This window comes from Octopus sinensis, linkage group LG2 (genome assembly GCF_006345805.1).
Source record: "Octopus sinensis linkage group LG2, ASM634580v1, whole genome shotgun sequence".
Classification (NCBI taxonomy): Eukaryota; Metazoa; Mollusca; class Cephalopoda; order Octopoda; family Octopodidae; genus Octopus; species Octopus sinensis.
The window spans coordinates 9,553,321-9,573,763 of record NC_042998.1 but is presented as its reverse complement, the minus strand read 5'-3'; the positions used below and the strand labels follow the sequence as shown (position 1 = coordinate 9,573,763).

The 20,443-nt window shown below is 38.4% G+C and overlaps 1 protein-coding gene across 1 annotated transcript; it reads left to right on the top strand.

The window, feature by feature from the left end:
* Window positions 1-7,250: 7,250 nt before the first annotated feature.
* On the top strand, window positions 7,251-16,987 carry LOC115208775 (zinc finger protein 665-like). Its single transcript, XM_036511143.1, has 4 exons — window positions 7,251-7,516; window positions 12,439-12,930; window positions 13,176-14,733; window positions 16,968-16,987. The coding sequence occupies exons 3-4, from the start codon at window positions 13,230-13,232 to the stop codon at window positions 16,985-16,987; spliced, it is 1,524 nt and encodes a 507-aa protein (XP_036367036.1). The 5' UTR covers window positions 7,251-7,516; window positions 12,439-12,930; window positions 13,176-13,229.
* Window positions 16,988-20,443: the final 3,456 nt, after the last annotated feature.

The following is a 20,443-nucleotide window of genomic DNA, read 5'->3' as shown; positions in this document are numbered from 1 at the left end:
CAACAAAAAATGTTATTTGTTATGCAAACATAATTTATTATTTTCTTATTCACTGATTATATAATCTCAGAAATTAAATCTAAAATCTTGGAGTTTTCCATTAAATGACTAGAGTTCATCTGCTATTTTAATAAAAACTTCATTATATTTCAGATCATTACTATTCATTTTGTAATAAAAAAAAAATAAAGAAAATGTTTTGAATTCTATTTCTATCTTTTGTTACCTTTTAATTTTAGTGGCTTAGACAATCCTGATGTATCAATCATTGCAAATAAATTTCTGTATTCTCTTAGTTGTTCTATAGAAGCAGCTTCAACTGTTTTGGCATCAGTGTTTATGACTTTTTTCTCATAATCTTGAATATTTGTTTCCTTTTTTTTTTTTTTTTCTGTTTTTTTTTGCATTTCTTACAAATGCTCACTGCTATATGATATTAAATCCAGTTTTTTTTTTTTTGTACCCTACAAACATCATTTTAATATTTTAATAGCCACAAATGTGGCTATTAAAATAATGATGTTTGCATGGGTTGAATAAAAATTGTGGAGGCAAATTTTCTATGACTGAATGCCCTTCCTGTTGCTGGAAGTAATCTTTCCCTTTGGCTGGACATGTTCCCACAGAAGTTTGGAAATGAAAGCTACCACTTGTATGATGCTTGTGTTATGCAATAAGATAGCAACTTGCACAGACATGGGCTTCTTTCAGTTTCCATCTACAAATCTACTCTTAAGTCTATGGTTGGCCCAGGGTTGTAATAGAAGTCATGGTATCACACAGTGAGACAACTGGAAAGCAAGCTTAACAGCACAACCATACCTGTCCCTATATTTTTAATAAAATTACTTCAAAAATAGTAACTTTAATATAAGCATCTATATACAAGTATTCATTTTCCCCCCATTAGAATCTAACATTTTCTCATGGTAATATGCTTAAGGTTTACAGACTCCCATATCTCTGTTCGTCCAACTGAAGAGGTTATCAAAGCCTAGCATATGTAATGATTCTTTAAACATTGTCTTCTGATTTTGGTCCTTATTTATCTTCACTTTCTTCCACAAGGGTTAGTGACTTACCAACCACATGGTTCCGGGTTCAGTCCCACTGTGTTGCATCTTGGGCAAGTGTCTTCTGCTATAGCCCTGGGCCCACCAATGCTTTGTGAGTGGATTTGGTAGACGGAAACTGAAAGAAGCCCGTCGTATGTATATATATATATGTGTGTGTTTGTCCCCCTAGCATTGCTTGACAACCGATGCTAGTGTGTTTACATCCCCGTCACTTAGCGGTTCGGCAAAAGAGACCGATAGAATAAGTACTGGGCTTACAAAGAATAAGTCCCGGCGTCGATTTGCACGACTAAAGGCGGTGCTCCAGCATGGCCGCAGTCAAATGACTGAAACAAGTAAAAGAGTTACCATTACCTTTTACAAAGGGTCAGCTATATATATATTTTTATGTCTCCCTACAGATTATGCTGCTTAGGTGTTCCATGCCTCACTTTCTATGGATAGCAAGTCTCACTAATGTAATTACATAGATGACACCTTTATACTCTGGACTTGTCAAGAAGATGCACAAGTATTCAGTAAGACTTCAAATACTGTCCCAACTGAAAAGGCAATTGGCTTTCTTGAAGGTGCGTGGCTTAGTGGTTAGGGCATTCAACTGACGATTGTAAGGTCGTGAGTTTGATTCCCGGCGATGCGTTGTGTCCTTGAACAAGACACTTTATTTCACATTGCTCCAGTCCACTCAGCTGGCAAAAATGAGTTGTACCTGTATTTCAAAGGGCCGGCCTTGTCACACTCTGTTTCATGCTAAATATCCCCGAGAACTACATTAAGGGTACTCGTGTCTGTGGATTGCTCAGTCACTTGCACGTTAATTCCACGAGCAAGCTGTTCCATTGATCGTATCAGCTGGGACCCTCATCGTTGTAACCGACAGAGTGCTTACATTTTTATATCGCAAAACTACATTCACTGGAACTGAGCCCTCTGTGTACCTACTGCCTTGTACAAGTCTGAGTCCAGAACCATTTATTGGCACCAAATCAAACAACTCCGATTCCATTTCAGATTGCTTCAGATCATCACAGGAGAAGGTACCTCATACCAACATCCCCCTGGCGGCTGGGAACAACAGCATTGAGGCCTGCATCCTTCACTACCATCTCTGCTGGGTCGCCCATATGATTCAAATACCAGACTACTGGTTCCCTTAGATGATGATCCTCTTCAGTGAGCTCAAAGCTAGAGTCGGGCCTCATGCACACCCAAAACTTTTATTTTCATGATCGTGTGGTAAGTAGCTTGCTAACCAACCACATGGTTCCGGGTTCAGTCCCACTGCATGGCATCTTGGGTAAGTGTCTTCTGCTATAGCCCCGGGCCAACCAATGCTTTGTGAGTGGATTTGGTAGACGGAAACTGAAAGACGCCTGTCGTATATATATATATGTTTGTGTGTCTGTGTTTGTCCCCCTAGCATTGCTTGACAACCGATGCTGCTGTGTTTATGTCCCCGTTACTTAGTGGTTCGGCAAAAGAGACCGATAGAATAAGTACTGGGCTTACAAAAGAATAAGTCCGATTTGCTCGACTAAAGGCGGTGCTCCAGCATGGCCGCAGTCAAATGACTGAAACAAGTAAAAGAGTAAGAGATCTAAAGCAATGGCCTCATTTTCTGTTGTCTCCCTCCCAATCAGTTGGCGGCCCTGGCTGTTGTTTGGGAGGCATGTGCTGAATCAGAGTGCTTTGAAACCAAATGCAGGAGACTGCCAACCCCCTGTGGCTGTTGTTCAGGTCACTTGCTCTGCCCTAATCTGCTTATCTTATGGCTCTCTTGTCAGCCACGTTTCCCATAAGATACAATGTGCTGGAGGAGGAGGAGGATGAATGTCCTGGATAGACACTGTCATCACTTTTGATAGGTCATCATAAGCAGGCAAGTAAGTACATTTCGCTGGGCCATATTTAATTCCTGCACCTATACAACAGGAAGAAAAGGATTGTCTATGGCAGTGCCTTTCAAACGTTTTGCTGGGGCGGAACCCCAAGGAAACATTCCACTGGCTCGAGGAACCCCTGTGCAATAATTTAATAGTCTTATGCATACATATCTGCACAGGAGAATTAAAAATTACTGCTGATTTTAGCAGTTTTGTAACTTCTTGTGGAACCCCTGGACTGTACTGGCAGAACCCTGGTTGAAAACCACTGGTCTATGGCCTACAACATTGACTGTAAGTAGTAACCCAAACACACACCAGTAAAAGATGATAAGGATTAGCTTCCAACAGCAAAGATGTAAGTCAAAAAGCAGCAACAACCTGTCTGCCTTACATAATAAGAAGCATGTTTGCAAGACTTCGAATCTGCAGTGTGTACAACATCATGACAATATTTAAAAGCAGATCTACAATTCAGAGACATTTCTCTTAAACAAATTGTACCCAAGAATTCTGCATATCCCATCTCTTGTAGCTGTGTCACTGAATATAAAAGTAAGACAAGAGAAACTGTAAAATCATAACTAATGATAAGATAGAAAAGTTCAGCATCACACTGAATGCTTTATAGTCAACACTCTATTGTCTACTATTTTGCTTTCTTTACTGAAGAGTTTTATTTTGTGGGAAAATATTTTCACTTTTTGGTTAGGAAAACAATTACTTTCAATAACATAAATACTTTTATTTTCAAACTAGCAGTATCGCCCGGCGTTGCTTGGGTTTGTAAGGGAGATAACTATATAAGCATTTTCAGAGATGTAAAGTATAATAGCCATCTCAATATGGCTAACCACAAAGGGGGGGTGTTACTGTAGCTTTTTACGTTCTGAGATTTAATAAATTCTTAGAGAGTTACTTCCCTTATATATGCCAAAAATTGATGGTAACTTTTTTTTTAAATCGTAGACGCGCGCTAATACTCTGAAGGGCTCGATATGAATCACGACTATAAGATACCCGGTTTTGGTTAAACTGCACCGCAAAATGTGGGAGTAGTTAAGAATCTAAATCGTAGGAGACAGACAGCACACAACCTCACTTTTATATATAAAGATTTGACCTGGAAATGAAGAAATACCCAGACTTCCACAAACTTGCAACTTAAATTTTAAGTAATTCTTTAAAAGGCTTTGTACCAATGGTTCAGGTCTTGCGTCCCATTGTAAAAAAGGGTTATTATTATTATTAAAGTGGTGAGCTGGCAAAACTGTTAGCTGACTGGGCAAAATGTTTAGCAGCTTTTCTTCTTGCTAAACATTCTACCAAAGCTGACTCTGCCTTTCATCTTTGCAGGGTCAACATAATCGACTAATCTACTTACCCCAAATTTCAGGTCTTGTGCCTTTAGTAGAAAGGGTCGTCGTCGTCATCATCATCATCATCAAGAAGGCAACGAAGTGGCAGAATGGTTAACACACTGGACAAAATGCTTGGCGGTATTTCGCCAGACTTTACATTCTGAGTTCAAATTCTACCAAGGTTGACTTTGCCTTTCATCCTTTCAGGGTCAATAAATTAAGTACCAGTGAAACACTGGGGTCAATGTAATCGACTCATCCCCTCCCTCAAAAGTGCTATCCTTGGGACAAAATTTGAAACCATTATTATTATTATTATTATTATTATTCATTCAATGTCTGTTTTCCATGCTGGCATGGGTTGGATGGCTAGGCAGAAAATTGCACCAGGCCTCACTGTCTGTTTTGGCAGGGTTTTTACGGCTGGATAACCTCCCTAACACCAGCCATCTTACAGAGTGGACTGAGGGTGCTTTTCACATAGCTCCAGTACAGGTAAGGCCTTTTTTAGCTTAGTTTTTACTGCTGGATGCCCTTCCAAACATCAACCACTATACTGTGCGGACTGGATGCACCAACACCTGGTGAGGTTACCAAGTTACTTGCAGGACAAAGATCCTTTGGGCCAGTGGGGTTGGTAGAGGTGGCCTTTTGCCAGGTGATGAGAGGTTAGAGTGTGACACAGATAGAAACAGGTGTCTTGCTGTAGAGGAGAGACATGGTTACCCAGTCAGAGGGAGAGAAAGAGTGCAAGAGAGAGCGGGAGATCGATGGTGGTGAAGTGTCAGTGCATACCCTCAAGGTACAGAGATCGGAGTATAAATGGGGTGGTAGAGTGTTGCCAAGAGTGCATGAGCTGGGAGTAGGGACTTTACATGAATGCAAAGTGTGGGGGTGGGAAATGCAGTGACTGGTGAAATGGGGGTATATAGAGGAGGTAGGGGTCAAGAGGATAACAATGATAGTGAGGACAGGATTAGGGAGTGAGAGATAAGTTTAAGCATAGTGCATGAAAAAGGGGAAATGTGAGGAAGGGAAGAGATGTAGTTTAGTTTGTTGTGGTAGGGTGTGTGAAATTTTTTCCCCAGAGCAGAGGTGGCGGGGTATTGCGAATACCAATCTAGTACCGAGATCAATGGTATCAATTAACCCCTCCCGTCAAAATTGTTGACCTGGTTCCTAAATCAGAAACAGTTATTTTGGGCAATTATTCCTTGTTTGAAATTTATTGCTTCTTTGTTTTTGCTATTTTACTTTTTACACGTTCCTCCATGTACTCCCACACTGTATCATCCCATACTGGCCCCAATTTTTTATCAACCCTTTGTTGATAAAGACAGAAAGAAAAATAACCATTGCAGCAAAAACTGAGCAGAATTCTGCTTTAAGTACTCCATATAACCCCTCATAATCTTTTTTTGTTTGGGAATTTTCGAGAAATTTTCGCGAATTTGTATTCAACACATGAAAAGTCATACGGCTATGTAAAAAGAAACAATTTAAGCTTTTTTTTAATTTTACGATTTTTTTTGGTAAAATACGAACAGGCACAGGAGTGGCTGTGTGGTAAGTAGCTTGTCTACTAACCACGTATGTGTGTGTATGTGTTTGTGTGAGTGTGTTTGTCCCCCTAGCATTGCTTGACAACCGTTGCTGGTGTGTTTATGTCCCCGTTACCTAGCGGTTCGGCAAAAGAGACTGATAGAATAAGTACTGGGCTTACAGAAGAATAAGTCCCGGGGTCGAGTTGCTCGATTAAAGGCGGTGCTCCAGCATGGCCGCAGTCAAATGACTGAAACAAGTAAAAGAGTAAAGAGAGAGAGTAAAAGTTCGAAGTTTTTTTATTAAACCCCGGCAATCGATCATTGAATGAGCGTATAGGGAGAAAGATATTGAAAAACATCAATACGTCTGAGAGACAAACAAACGAGGACTCTATCAAGTGGTCGTGAAATGTACCAAAAATAACAGCTAAATTGCCCTCAAATCATACACAATTTTTGTTGATTTTACATAATTGTATGAATTCCTGAGTGCAGAATACAAATTCGCAAAATTTTCCTGAAAATTCCAAAAGAATAATATAATTATGAAAGGTCATATGGGGTGCTTAAAGGAGAATTCTGCCAAAGATTATTAATTTCACTTAATTATTATTTGCAGTTTTTGTATGATTTTTAAATGACTAATATTTCTCCCACGCTGCAATCGTTTTAGTTTCAACACACGGGTCAGATAAAATTATTTGCCCGGCAAGTAACAGCTAAAAATAAATAAAAATATAATTAATTTCATTCATTTGTGTAAATTAAAAAGAAAACTGGTACTATTTAAGAAGAGTGGTCCCGGTGCGCGCACTCGCGTACTCGCGCATCCGCGCTAGCTAGTCGTGACTAGTCGATCCTTACTTTGGGTTTTTGTTTTATTTACTTTGTTTAAAAAATTACTTACTTTGTGTTTTTTGTGTTTGATTTATTTTGTTTAAAAAATTATTTACTTTGTGTAAAAAAAATTATTTATTTTGTGTTTTATTTACTTTGCTTGGTAGTCATTTTAGGATCGACTAGTCACGACTAGCTAGCGTGGATGCGCGAGTACGCGAGTGCGCGCACCGGGACCACTCTTCTTAAATAGTACCAGAAAACTAAAGTTAACGAAAGTTAAAACGCTAGCTAATATCCCCGAATTATTAATACTCGATATTGAGATGATGAGAAGTTCCTTCATGAATGGACACCCTTTTTCGAGAAGCAGACCGCATAAGACATGGCTCATAAGGCGGGCCGCAATATTGAAAAAAATTCAAGGTAAGTTTTTCTTGGGCGTGCCCTGTAGAGAGTCCCTGCGGGCCGCAGATTACCCCTGACTCACTCTCGCTCTAAGAGTACGAGAGTTAATTCCCCTTAAAAATAAATTTTGTATAATTTCCTTTCAAACACTTGTCTTTTATGCAATTAAGTGTTCATTAGAAGCTGGTTTTTCTCTGTTGCTGCTCAGATTTTCTCGCTACATCCAACTCATCGTGCACCATATCTATTTATCAATCTAGTGCAATTAGATATTAGACTGATTTTAAGAAATATTATATTATTGTCTGGAGAAATAATTTCATGAATTAAAAGTCGGTGGCAAGGCTAATTGTCCCTTCTCGACCTTAAATACGGCATCTGCTATATTTCACAATTCGCCTACGTCGGTAAGTTTTACAAACATCGAATTCGATATTTTATTTTTTACCAAAATACAGCTGAATTAATAACCTGAGGTCTTTTATTGACAAAACTACAATTTGGTATACCTACTCACGTAACTTTTTCAATTTTGCATATTTTTTTAATGAAATTTGGCTGAGATACGTTTTCGAGGGCGGTGATGATTATGTGGCTAAAATTTGCTCAAGTTTATTTTTCTCAAAAATTTCATACGCTTTTAACCATTCAATAACTTGTTTGTAATCATTACACAGCAAAACAGTATATTACAATGACTGATATTTTTTTCAGTAATAATACTATCGATTTGTATTGTAAGTAAACTGGGACTTTTTTCCTTGTTTTAGTTTTAATGTTATGCGTTTTTTTAATCTGAGAAAGAAAACAAAAAACAAAAACAGCCCTGCATGGTCACAGCTGGAATATATTTTATATATTTTATCATAAATCTGTCTGATCGCTCAAGGCTGACACACACACTTGCATATAGTATTAATAAAAGGTAAAAAATATTTATAGTATTTTATGCTTTAGAAAACGCATGTTAAAAGAACAGAAACCGTAGACTATTGTTGTTTTTCGACTATGTATTGAATCAGTGAAATAAATGTTTATGCCATGGGAAAAGAGATCTTAAGATATGTATAAAAAAATAGATCATAGTGAGTGAACTACTGTATTCAGCTGTCCCCATTCTGAGATACACTTTAAAAACTGAAGTTTACAGAAACAGTGCTACATTATAATGTTATTAAGATTTTTCTTTCGTTGCCATAATATTAATTACATGGTCGTTAAAAGAAATTGCATAATTTCTTTTATTTTTCTTGTTATCTGTTATTTAACATGTGGCCAAAATAAAATATTAAATTATTTACTTCGATGATGCAGCAATCGAAGGTGATCCAAATACTTTACTTGGAAGATGCCTGTGTAATTAGTAATTGATTCTATAGTTTGAGCCTTCCAGAAAATGTTTGAAATGTGAGGTGGTTGCCAATTGCGATACGAGACGTCTAGTTCAATTTAATAGGATATCAAACTGGACAATTCTCAGATTGCATGTTACACCAGAAAGCTCAGAACGTATCCTTAAAGGCAAATTTGATGAGTTATCATTAATGTTTCAGTGTGATTCGATGAAATTGAACTGCATTGCCACTATGGTAAAAGAAAAATCGTGATTGGTGTATACATTGCAGACTTCACCATCTTATATATCGGTTAGATAAATAAAGTAAATAAATAAAATAAAATAAGCCTCAGAAGTCTATGGATATTATTAACGTCGATTTCATTACTGGTTAAATAAATATGCACCAAGCATAATTTCAGACTAGAAAAACCTTATTTACACTTATGGCTCAATCTGTCAGTTTCTTGAAAACAAGGGCTAGAGTCAGTACCCCTGACAATTATGTAACCAACACTGGCGTTGGTGTGATTTGAACTTATTGGATTCCGAAGGTTAATGGAGTGGTGAAAGCCATCAACACTCCAAGCCAGTTTCTCAGGATGAAATGATGGTTTATCCTTTAGCATTTCAACTGACCGTATCGGACCTGACCATTCTTCCTGTTTTATGTTCAAGCTGGTCAGATCCTGCCTATCATACCTACTATGTCATTCTAAAAATAACAACCACATTATCGAAGTCTCAAAACTATGAGATATGTAAGATTAATTCAAAGCAATATGAATAAATAAGCATCATATTTGACAGAGTAATTTGAATGCTAAAGGTTTAAGCATACAGTTTCTAGCTAGAGTTTCTTTCACAGGATTGCTTTCATCACTTCTATGCTCTACCAGCCTGATCAGCAGCAGATTTTTGTCCTTTTCTTCACTCAATATTCCCTTGTCATTGGATTTGGAGATTGCATTGGTAACCCCAAGGTGAAGAACATAACATCTGACCCCCACATATGGAGGTAATGAAAATGGGAAGACATACCTTGCAAGAAGTTGTTTGTCACTGGCAGGTGGCCAGTATGCATGAAGTTGCTAACTCAGTTGCCTGATTCCAATCTGGGAATTCTGGTATCTCTGCAGAGGCAATGCTTTGTTATAACATTGGTGCTAAGACTGTCAGCTGGCAGAATGTTAAAAGTGCCGGACAAAATACTTAGTAGTGTTTTTCTTTCATCTCTTTTACATTCTGAGTTTAAATCCCACTGTGGTCAGCTTTGTCTTTTTTATCCCTCTGAGGTCAATAAAATAAAATGCCAGTCAAGGACAGTGCTCAATGTAATTGTATAATCTCTTCTCAGAATTGCTGGTCTTGTGCCTAAATCATATTAACTCACAAAGCAATCTGTCATTGTAGCAACCAACGAAACCTTCAAGAAAGTGTTTTTTCTGACATTCAGCCCTAGATTAAACATGCAAAAATTTTAATTCCATGGTTCCAAATAAAGTAATAGTGGAAAAGGTGACACTTTCATGGCCATGTTACCAAACTAAGATTTTCCTTTTCATTATTCCTCAAAACCTTGCATCTTCATTTCTTGAGTCTGTAAGTTAGACTATTCTTATATTAATTTTGGAACTATTGTACAACACATTCTTTAAATTGTATCATGTGAAGACCTGTCTTCATTGGATACCTTTTGATGAATGTCAGACTTTCTGCTAGCAAAAGTACTCTTGACTAAAAACAAAATTCAATACAAAGGAGGGTTTAACTTGCTAGAAATAGTAACCAAATCTCGCTGAAATTACATTCCACTATTTTTAAAGGGAAAGGGCACACAAGATAAGGAAGTCCTACAGGTTTAAAAAAACATTTACAAGAGAATAATGGGGGGGGGGCATAAATTATTGAAATGATTTTGTATCATTTAAAAGAAAAATTGAAGTTAAGTTAAAGTAAATGTGTAAAAAGTGGAACAGTATAGATGAAAGAAAATATATTCCAAAAGTAAAACTTAAATGGAGCATGAATCTGGTCTAATGCCAATTTGTTGCACCCCTAAACCTAAAAGCAATCATTCCAAGGTAGGCTCTAAGTGATTATTCAATGTGTTGGAAGTAGCAACCAAATGTCCTTCAAACTACACCCCAATGTTTTAGAAAAAAGAAGGCTACATTGATTAATGATGTAGTCCTACTTACTTTGTATGAAAGGCAAGATGATCATAGGCGCAGGAGTGGCTGTGTGGTAAGTAGCTTGCTAACCAACCACATGGTTCCGGGTTCAGTCCCACTGCGTGGCATCTTGGGCAAGTGTCTTCTACTATAGCCCTGGGCCGACCAATGCCTTGTGAGTGGATTTGGTAGACGGAAACTGAAAGAAGCCTGTCGTATATATGTATATATATATATGTGTGTGTGTGTGTGTGTGTATGTGTTCGTCCCCCTAGCATTGCTTGACAACCGATGCTGGTGTGTTTACGTCCCCATAACTTAGCGGTTCGGCAAAAGAGACTGATTGAATAAGTACTGGGCTTACAAAGAATAAATCCCGGGGTCGATTTGCTCGACTAAAAGGCGGTGCTCCAGCATGGCCGCAGTCAAATGACTGAAACAAGTAAAGGAGTATAGAATGCTTTTGATGAAAGGTCTGACTGATGTCTAAATGACATGGCATCATCATCATTTAACCTCTTTCATTCTGGCATGGATAGGAAGGTTTGACAGGGAACCAGCAAACTGCAGGGTTGTGCCAAGCTCAGTGCACAATTTTGTAGTTTAACATATTCTATGGCGCACAATATGAAGGTATAACTGTACTTTACAAATATTAAGGACTTAGCACAAGGTTGTAGGATGTAATTTTAGTGATAGATTGGAAAGTAAAATTCAGGTAAAGGTTTAAACCAGCCATATCTGGCTCAAATTCTTTATCTCATCATCATCGTTTAACATCCGCTTTCCATGCTAGCATGGGTTGGACGGTTCAACTGGGGTCTGTGAAGCCCGAAGGCTGCACCAGGCTCCAGTATGATCTGGCAGTGTTTCTACAGTTGGATGCCCTTCCTAACGCCAACCACTCCGTGAGTGTAGTGGGTGCTTTTTATGTGCCACCGACACAGGTGCCAGATGAGGCTGGCGAACGGCCACGCTCGGATGGTGTTTTTTTATGTGCCACGGACACAGGTGCCAAACGAGGCTGGCGAATGGTCACGCTCGGATGGTGTTTTTTACGTTCCACCGGCACGGAGGCCAGGCGAGGCTGGCAATGGCCACAATCGGATGGTGTTTGTTACGTGCCCACAGCACGGAGGCCAGTCGACACTCCAAGCTATTTTATGTTTAAACCAGCCAGATCTACCTTCTCACACTTACAATATCATTCTAAAGAAAAATTAATCACATTGAATTCTTGTGCATACAAGATAATGCAGGATTAGTCCAAAACAATGTAAATAAATAAGCTTTACATTTGACAGTAATCTGAATATTAAAGATTTAAATTTACAGTTTACTCTTTACTCTTTTACTTGTTTCAGTCATTTGACTGCGGCCATGCTGGAGCACCGCCTTTAGTCGAGCAAATCGACCCCGGGACTTATTCTTTTGTAAGCCCAGTACTTATTCTATCGGTCTCTTTTGCCGAACCGCTAAGTGACGGGGACGTAAACACACCAGCATTGGTTGTCAAGCAATGCTAGGGGAACAAACACACATACACATACATATATACGATAGGCTTCTTTCAGTTTCCGTCTACCAAATCCACTCACAAGGCATTGGTCGGCCCGAGGCTATAGCAGAAGACACTTGCCCAAGATGCCACGCAGTGGGACTGAACCCGGAACCACGTGGTTGGTTAGCAAGCTACTTACCACACAGCCACTCCTGCGCCTAGTTTATTAGTATAAATGTATTAAAATTCCTTTGTACAATCTCTGTCTCTTCTTTCTAAGCATCTTCTCTGTCTTAAACTGTTTCTTTATTATTTCAGGTTATCAGATGACATTGGCATAAAATAATATTTTTTTCAAATCCATCGACAATATCATCTTTTAAAGACTAAAGAAGTTTTTTATTCTGAACACATAAAATCTTATTAACACCAAAGCTTGAATTACTGAGGAAAATTTTCTCTCAACTGAAATTAAGAGTAGCAACATTTCTGCAGTAACTGCCTGGAATATAAAATAATCATACATTCATATTAAACTTCAACAACTTGCAGTGAAGTCAGATATAACCGATCTTACTGCTAGAATTTCCACATGGGTAGTCTTGATAAATGGATCTATTTTGATGTTATTTTACTTGCTTGTTCCCCATGACAAGGCAGGGTTCTAGAATAAGCAGTATTGGAATAATTATGTCTGAAATGATTGAATACTAATAAATTATTATCTTGTGACTGTTTGCAAGATCTTCAGATATTGCCATAAAACCAGAGGCAGTAGAAATATACCAGGAAAAATAAATGTTAGGAATGTCGGAGCTCTGCATCTTTCAAAACTTCCATGCTTTCTGAGATTCGCCAACACTACACCTGATTTTCTCAAAACTTCCATGCTTTCTGAGATTCGCCAACACTACACCTGATTTTCTCTCCTCCATACATACACAAGCATGTATCTGACTCATGCATTGTTTGCTTTCCAGACATTTGTACTATACTCTGACAAGTTGTGGTGCACCTGAGCACTGTATACAATAATTTCATTATCATTATTTATATTATAGAGAAACAAAGTCAAGAAAAATATCTGTATATTGTGCTGAAAGAAAATTATGGAAAATAAGCTATGTGAAAACCAGATTAAACATAAAATGCAGTCTCAAAGGATTGATGTTCCTGATGAGATGTATGAAGAGATTGGAAAAACATCATACTGCTGTGATATTTGTAAAAAGTCATTCTCTCAAAAAAGGGATTTAACAAGACACATACGTGTTCATACAGGAGTTAAACCATATCATTGTGATGTATGTGGTGAATCATTCTCTCACAATAGTAACTTGACTACTCACAAACGGATTCATACCGGAGAAAAGCCTTATCAGTGTGATATCTGTGGTAAATCGTTTTCTATAACAAGTAATTTAACTAAACACAAGCGTATTCATACAGGAGAGAAACCGTATCACTGTGACATCTGTGATAAGTCATTCTCTATAACTAGTAGCTTGACTGCTCACAAGCGAACTCATACAGGAAAGAAACCATCTCAGTGCCATATATATGGCAAAACATTCTCCTGGACAAATCACAAGTATATTCGTACAGAAAATAAGCCATATCACTGTGATACGTGTGGAAAATCATTCTCCCGAAGTGGTGAATTAACTAAGCACAAACGTATCCATACAGGAGAGAAGCCATATCACTGTGATATCTGTAGTAAATCCTTCTCTATAACAAGCAACTTGACTAAGCATAGACGCGTTCATACAGGAGATAAGCCATATCACTGTGATATCTGTGGTGAATCATTTTCCCACAGTAGTAACTTAACTAGACATAAACGTAGTCATACAGGCTATAAGCCATATCATTGTGATATCTGTGGTAAGACTTGCTCTCAGAGTAGTGACTTGACTACTCACAAACGTATTCATACAGGTGAGACACCATATCGCTGCGACATCTGTGGCAAATCCTTTTCCCAAACAATTAACTTATCTAGACACAAACACATTCATACAAGAGAGAATTCAAATCAGGGTCATATCTCTGGTAAATCAGTTTCTGAAACAAACCACTCAAGTAGAGGTAATGATCCAGGCATTAAGCCACCTCACTTGGAGGAATCAACCTCTCAAAGTGCTAACCTAACCACTCAGAAACGTATTGATATGGGAGGGAGACCATATTGCTGTGATATCTGTGGTAAATCATTCTCCAAAAGTAGTGACTTGACTATTCACAAAGATGTACATGCAGAAGGAAAACCATCTTCTGATATCTATAGTAAATCACTCTCACAAAGTACTGAATTAATTGCTCACAAAGATATTGATAAAAGAGAGAAACCTTACCCTTGTGATGTCTGTGGTAAATCATTCTCTGAAAATAGTGAATTAACTATTCACAGACGTATTCATACGAATGAGAAGCCATATCACTGTGATATTTGTGGTGATTCGTTCTCTCAAAATAGTCACTTATCCACTCATAAACATATTCACACAGGAGAAAAATCTTATCACTGTGATATCTGTGGTAAATCATTCTCTCAGATTAGTGAATTAACTACCCACAAAGGTGTTCATTCAGAAGAGAAACCATATCACTGTGATACCTGTGGTAAATCATTCTCTCGAAGTATTGAATTAACTGGTCACAAACATATTCATATTGGAGAGAAACCACTGCACTGTGATATCTGTGGTAAGTCATTCTCTATAACAAGAAACTTGAATAAACACAAGCATATTCATACAGGAGAGAAACCATATCACTGTGATATCTGTGATAAATCATTCTCTACAAAAGGACTTTTAACTAGACATAAACGCATTCATACAGGGGATAAGCGATTTCACTGTACAATCTGTGGTAAATCATTCTGTCAGAGTAGTGAGTTGATTACACACAAACGTATCCATACAGGAGAGAAACCATATCACTGTAATATCTGTGGTAAATCATTCTCTATAACTAGTAGCTTAACTATTCACATACGTATTCATACAGGTGAGAAACCATATCATTGTGATATCTGTGGCAAATCATTTTCTCGAAGTGGTGAATTAACTGGTCACAAACGTATTCATACAGGAGAGAAGCCATATTACTGTGATATGTGTGGTAAATCATTCTCTCAAAGGAGTGAGTTAACCACTCACAAACGGATTCATACGGGTGAAAAACCATATCATTGTGATATCTGTGGTAAATCATTTCATACAAGTAGCAACTTACGTACCCACATACGTGTTCATACAGGAGAAAAACCATATCACTGTGATATCTGTGGTGAATCCTTTTCTCAAAACGGCAGTTTATCTACTCATAAGCGTATTCATGTAGGTGAGAAACTCTATCTCTGTGATATCTGTGGCAAGTCATTCTCTCAAAATGGTCACTTAACTACTCACAAACGAATTCATACAGGAGAAATTCCACATTAATTTCATATCTATAGCAAATAGTTCTCTCTAAAATATTTTATTACACAAAGTCACACAGAAGAAAAGTTTTGTCACTCATGCATATGCTAAATCCTTCTCTCTCTTTCGGAGAGGCACTGAGCACCTACACGCACATGTACACACATGGCAGTAACTTCTGCCTGCCGAATTCAATCACAAAGCTTCGGTCGGCTCGGGGCTATAGCAGAAGACACCTACCCAAAGTGTCACGCAGTGGAACTGAACCCGAAACCATGTAGCTAGGAAGCAAGCTCCCTAACCACACAGCCATGCCCGCACCTAAAATACCACAAATATATTTTTGAGGCAGAAGAGTAATCATTTTAAGATTTATTTAAATAAACAGAAATACTTCAACCACAGATGTATTCACTCAAAGAGAAGATATAATGGTGTGACAATTAACCAATGAACACAATCTTGTAAAATCTATATTATCTTTTTAATAAAGGCATCTTTTCAGAAGACATATATTCCATTTTTAGAAATATCTAGAAATGAGAACAGATACTAGTGCATGCATATACAACTGCGAGTGTGTGCACATACACGCAAGTACTGTCCAAATCTCCGACCAATCACATACAGCTAGCTGGCATTCAATTGGCGTATCAAGTTTCGGGCATTTTGATTGGGTTTTGGATAGAAAATTCACAAAAAGTCACTTCTATTGATTATTTAATGGCTTTGCAGGGTGACTGGGGAAATGTAAAGATGTGCACGACCACCCTTGGATGGTTTTGAATGACCATAGAAAGTGCGAGCCCTCTTACTGAAAAATTGTGGATTTGTATAAAGGACACACACATATATATAAAGATTATGGGCAAATTGTTGAGAAATGTATTTGTCTTAAATCAGGGATTAATTTACTGTACAGTTATAATTATATATAAAATATTCAAACCATAACCAAAATTATTTCATACTGTATGAGATTGTGTGTGTGCATTCTTTCCTGTGCCTTATATATATTGTATTTTCCAGCATAAATGTTGAATTTTTGAGACCAAAATTTACAGCCAGAAAAACTAGGCCAGTTTATACTCCAAGATGACTTTAGAGGATTCAAAATTCCATGTAAAATGCAGCGGGATATGGAAAGATAATGATGATGTGTTAATGTTTACACTGTGTACCACATGGATTTGTATGCAGAAAATACTGTATTCTGGTGTAAAATATAAAATATATATTCCATTTAGGGAATTGTTTGGAAGATTTATACAGTTCATAGTTTCTCTTATTTACAGCATATGTCTACCATCCTTTATTGGTTAAGCTAAATGCTATATGTCAATATAATCTTCAACTTTTATTTTTATGTGATGAAAAGGTCTGCCATCATTTTATCTTGATTTGTCATCTTAACAGATTCTGAAATCCGTCCTTAATTAGTCTGCTATATAAGTGGATATTTGCCATAAAGCTATCAATATTCTTTATAAAGTTGTATGAACTGCTATCAAATATTTCCATTTGAAAATGTGATTTAAGATAATCTAAACTGAATCCACTTCATCTAAAATTCGATTTCCTGTCTGGTTACAAACACAGACAGTTATATCACTATTCTTTTATTTGTTTCAGTCATTTGACTGCAGCCATGCTGGAGCACCACCTTTTGTCGAACAAATCAACCCAAGGACTTAGTAAGCCTAGTACTTATTCTATCAGTCTCTTTTGATCAGTTTCTTTCTACAGTAATAACCGTCTCTATTTGGAGAATTATCAAAATAAAAAAAAAGATTAATAAATAAAGGCATTTTTCTGTGTACATTGAAGGCAGTTCTACAGATGTATATCACTGTATAGATAAACATAACGATAAACATAGCCCTTTTCAAGCCTAGCCAGGCTCATGGGCCCAGTTTCCCGGTTTCTGTGATGTATGTGTTCCCCCCACCTGGACGGGATGCCAGTCCATCGCAGCGTTACTCAAGAAACAGGAAGAGAGAGTGAGAGAAAGTTGTGGTGAAAGAGTACAACAGGGGTCGCCACCACCCCCTGCTGGAACCTCGTGGAGCTTTTAGGTGTTTTCGCTCAATAAACACACAACGCCCGGTCTGGGAATTGAAACCGCGATTCTCCGACCACGAGTCCGCTGCCCTTACCACTGGGCCATTGCGCCTCAACATAGATAAACATATTCATACAAAAATGAATTTGTACAGCAGTAATATTTTTGATTAATACTACTCACAAAGTAATGAGTTCACCTAAACATAAACACATTCACACAGGTGAGAATTAATATTACTGTAGTATTTGAGGTAAATTAATTTGTGGATGTGATAAATTAACTATTCACACACACACACACGTATCTATGCTAAAGAGAATCCATATCTCTGTGATACAGTTTTTCATCTCCACAACTATTTGTGAGTAATCTTAACCTTAAATGTAGATAAAACAGATTTACCTGTGAATTATTCTTTCTCCTTTTTAGAACATTTAACCAAAACTTGTGATCAACCTAAACTGAAACTAGAATTCTAGTTTCAGTTTCTGATGGTCATGGTTAGGCGACAAGCTGGCAGAAACGTTAGCACGCCGGGCGAAATGCTTAGCGGTATTTCGTCTGCTGTTACGTTCCGAGTTCAAACTCTGCCGAGGTCAACTTTGTCTTTCATCCCTTCGGGGTTCGATAAATTAAGTACCAGTTATGCACTGGGGTCGATGTAATCGACCTAATCCCTTTGTTTGTCCCCTCTATGTTTAGCCCCCTGTGGGCAATAAAGAAATACGAATTTCTTTTGATCATAGATATGCTTAATTAAGATAAACAAAAACAGCATTAAAGTTTCCTCAACTACACTCTAAACCTCTTCAACTTGTTTCCTTTTCTCACAATCCATTTCATACTTCTATTTAAATCACTCTACATGATATCCCCAAGTGATGGCCTGTCACTCCTTATGCTGTTCCTACATACATTTATCACCATTACTCTCTTCTCTTTAACTAAACCCATCCTCAAAAAAAACACCATCCGAGCATAGCCGTTTGCCAGCCTCGTCTGGCACCTGTGTCGGTGGCACATAAAAAGCACCATCCGTTCGTGGCCGTTTGCCAGCCTTGTCTGGCACCTGTGTCGGTGGCACGTAAAAAGCACCCACTACACTCACGGAGTGGTTGGCGTTAGGAAGGGCATCCAGCTGTAGAAACACTGCCAGATCTGACTGGCCTGGTACAGCCTTCTGGCTTCACAGACCCCAGTTGAACAGTCCAACCCATGCTAGCATGGAAAGCAGACGTTAAACGATGATGATGATGATGATCCTCACTCAATTCTTCCCTGTTTTGCTGTAAGTTTTACAATTAAGGCAGTGTAGTTTCTTTCAAGTGCTGAAATGAGTCTGAATTGGCAAATGGATTGTCAGCCATGGTGAAGTATCATAGAAATTTTGTTGAACCAGATCTGTATGTGCTCAGTGTTTTGATGACTGCATGAACATCGACACACTCACCAGGCATCAACTCAAAGGCTTAATCCTATTTGTTCCTTTCTGCTTTAGAATTCACTTCTGCCATCCCAAAACCTTTATCAACTTCCTTGATATCTCCATCATCGTGATAACTTCCACCTGCCAACCTCTGCTCATTTTAAGCATTCCCCTTAGTTCTCCACTATGCTCCTTTTCATCCAGACACATCAAATCTACAATCCTGTTCTCTCTATTCTGCTCACTTTACCGGACATGCAACTTTGGTTCAGACTTCAAATCCAAATCTTAAGAAAGTAATCTTGGTTAGTTGTGAATCCCACACTCCAGCTGAGGGTGGGATCAACTTTACCACTGTTCTATATTCTGTATGCACAGCAACAGATTAGATCTAACTTCCCACTCAGCCATCCCTCCACTGAAGTGCACACTTTACTACAATTACTAATTTCACCTCACAGACCCAATAACAGCCCCCGTGGAGGTGCAATGGTCCAGTGGTTAGGGAAGCAGACTCACAGTCGTAAGAACGCGGTTTTGATTGCCAGACTAGGTATTATGTTTATTGAACAAAAACACCTAAGTTCCACGATGCTCCAGCGGGAGTGGGGGGTGAACCTCGCTGTACTCTTTCTTCCTACTTCTGCCACAAAGCAGAGGAACCATGGTGTAACCCACTATGGTGTGGTAAACTTTCAGACCCTAGTCTAGATTGCGAATCCTCTGTACCCCAGGATGGTTCAGCTCTCCACCCATTAAAAAGCCACCATTTACTGAATGAGGATAACAACGTGCAACCGCCAGTCTATCGCGTGTGGTGGGTGGATCTTCTGCCACACGCATTCTTAGTTGCTTAGAGTAGGCTCGAATTAGAGATTATTCTTTGTGACTAATGGCATGAGTCCTGATTGGAAGAAGAAGAAGAATAACAGCCCCCTTTTTAGTACACCACCATTCCTTTGTTAAAAAGGGGTAAGAATATCTGACCACTCAACCATACCCAATGATTTTCAAATGCACTCAACATCTATGCTATGCCTCTACTTTAGTAAAACCATCACTTTATGTTCAGTGGTCCTGGCCGTCACATACATGGACCAACTGGAGCACATCGTGCTTAAGCTGGCATCTTTTTCTCTAGATATGTTGACGACCTCCTAACGCTTACTTTCTCCTGGGAGAAGGCCATCATCATGTTGCAGATATTCAACAACACCAATGAACACAAAATTTGAAATTGAACATGCAGACAAATCTGAAGCCCTCTCTCTGCTCGATTTCCAACTCAGGATTGCAGGGGAGGGCTCCATTTACATTATCTTTTACAAGAAAGCCACCAGCAGGAACCTGTTTGTGCACTATGAGTCGTCCCTGATGACTAGAGCCAAAGCCATCCATGTG

Coding starts and splice junctions, on each gene's coding strand:
- LOC115208775 (XM_036511143.1), top strand. CDS start 13,230: ATGGAAAATAAGCTATGTGAAAACCAGATTAAACATAAAATGCAGTCT. Junction 14,734..16,967: donor AGAAGAGAAACCATATCACT/GTGATACCTGTG, acceptor TCATCTTAACAG/ATTCTGAAATCCGTCCTTAA.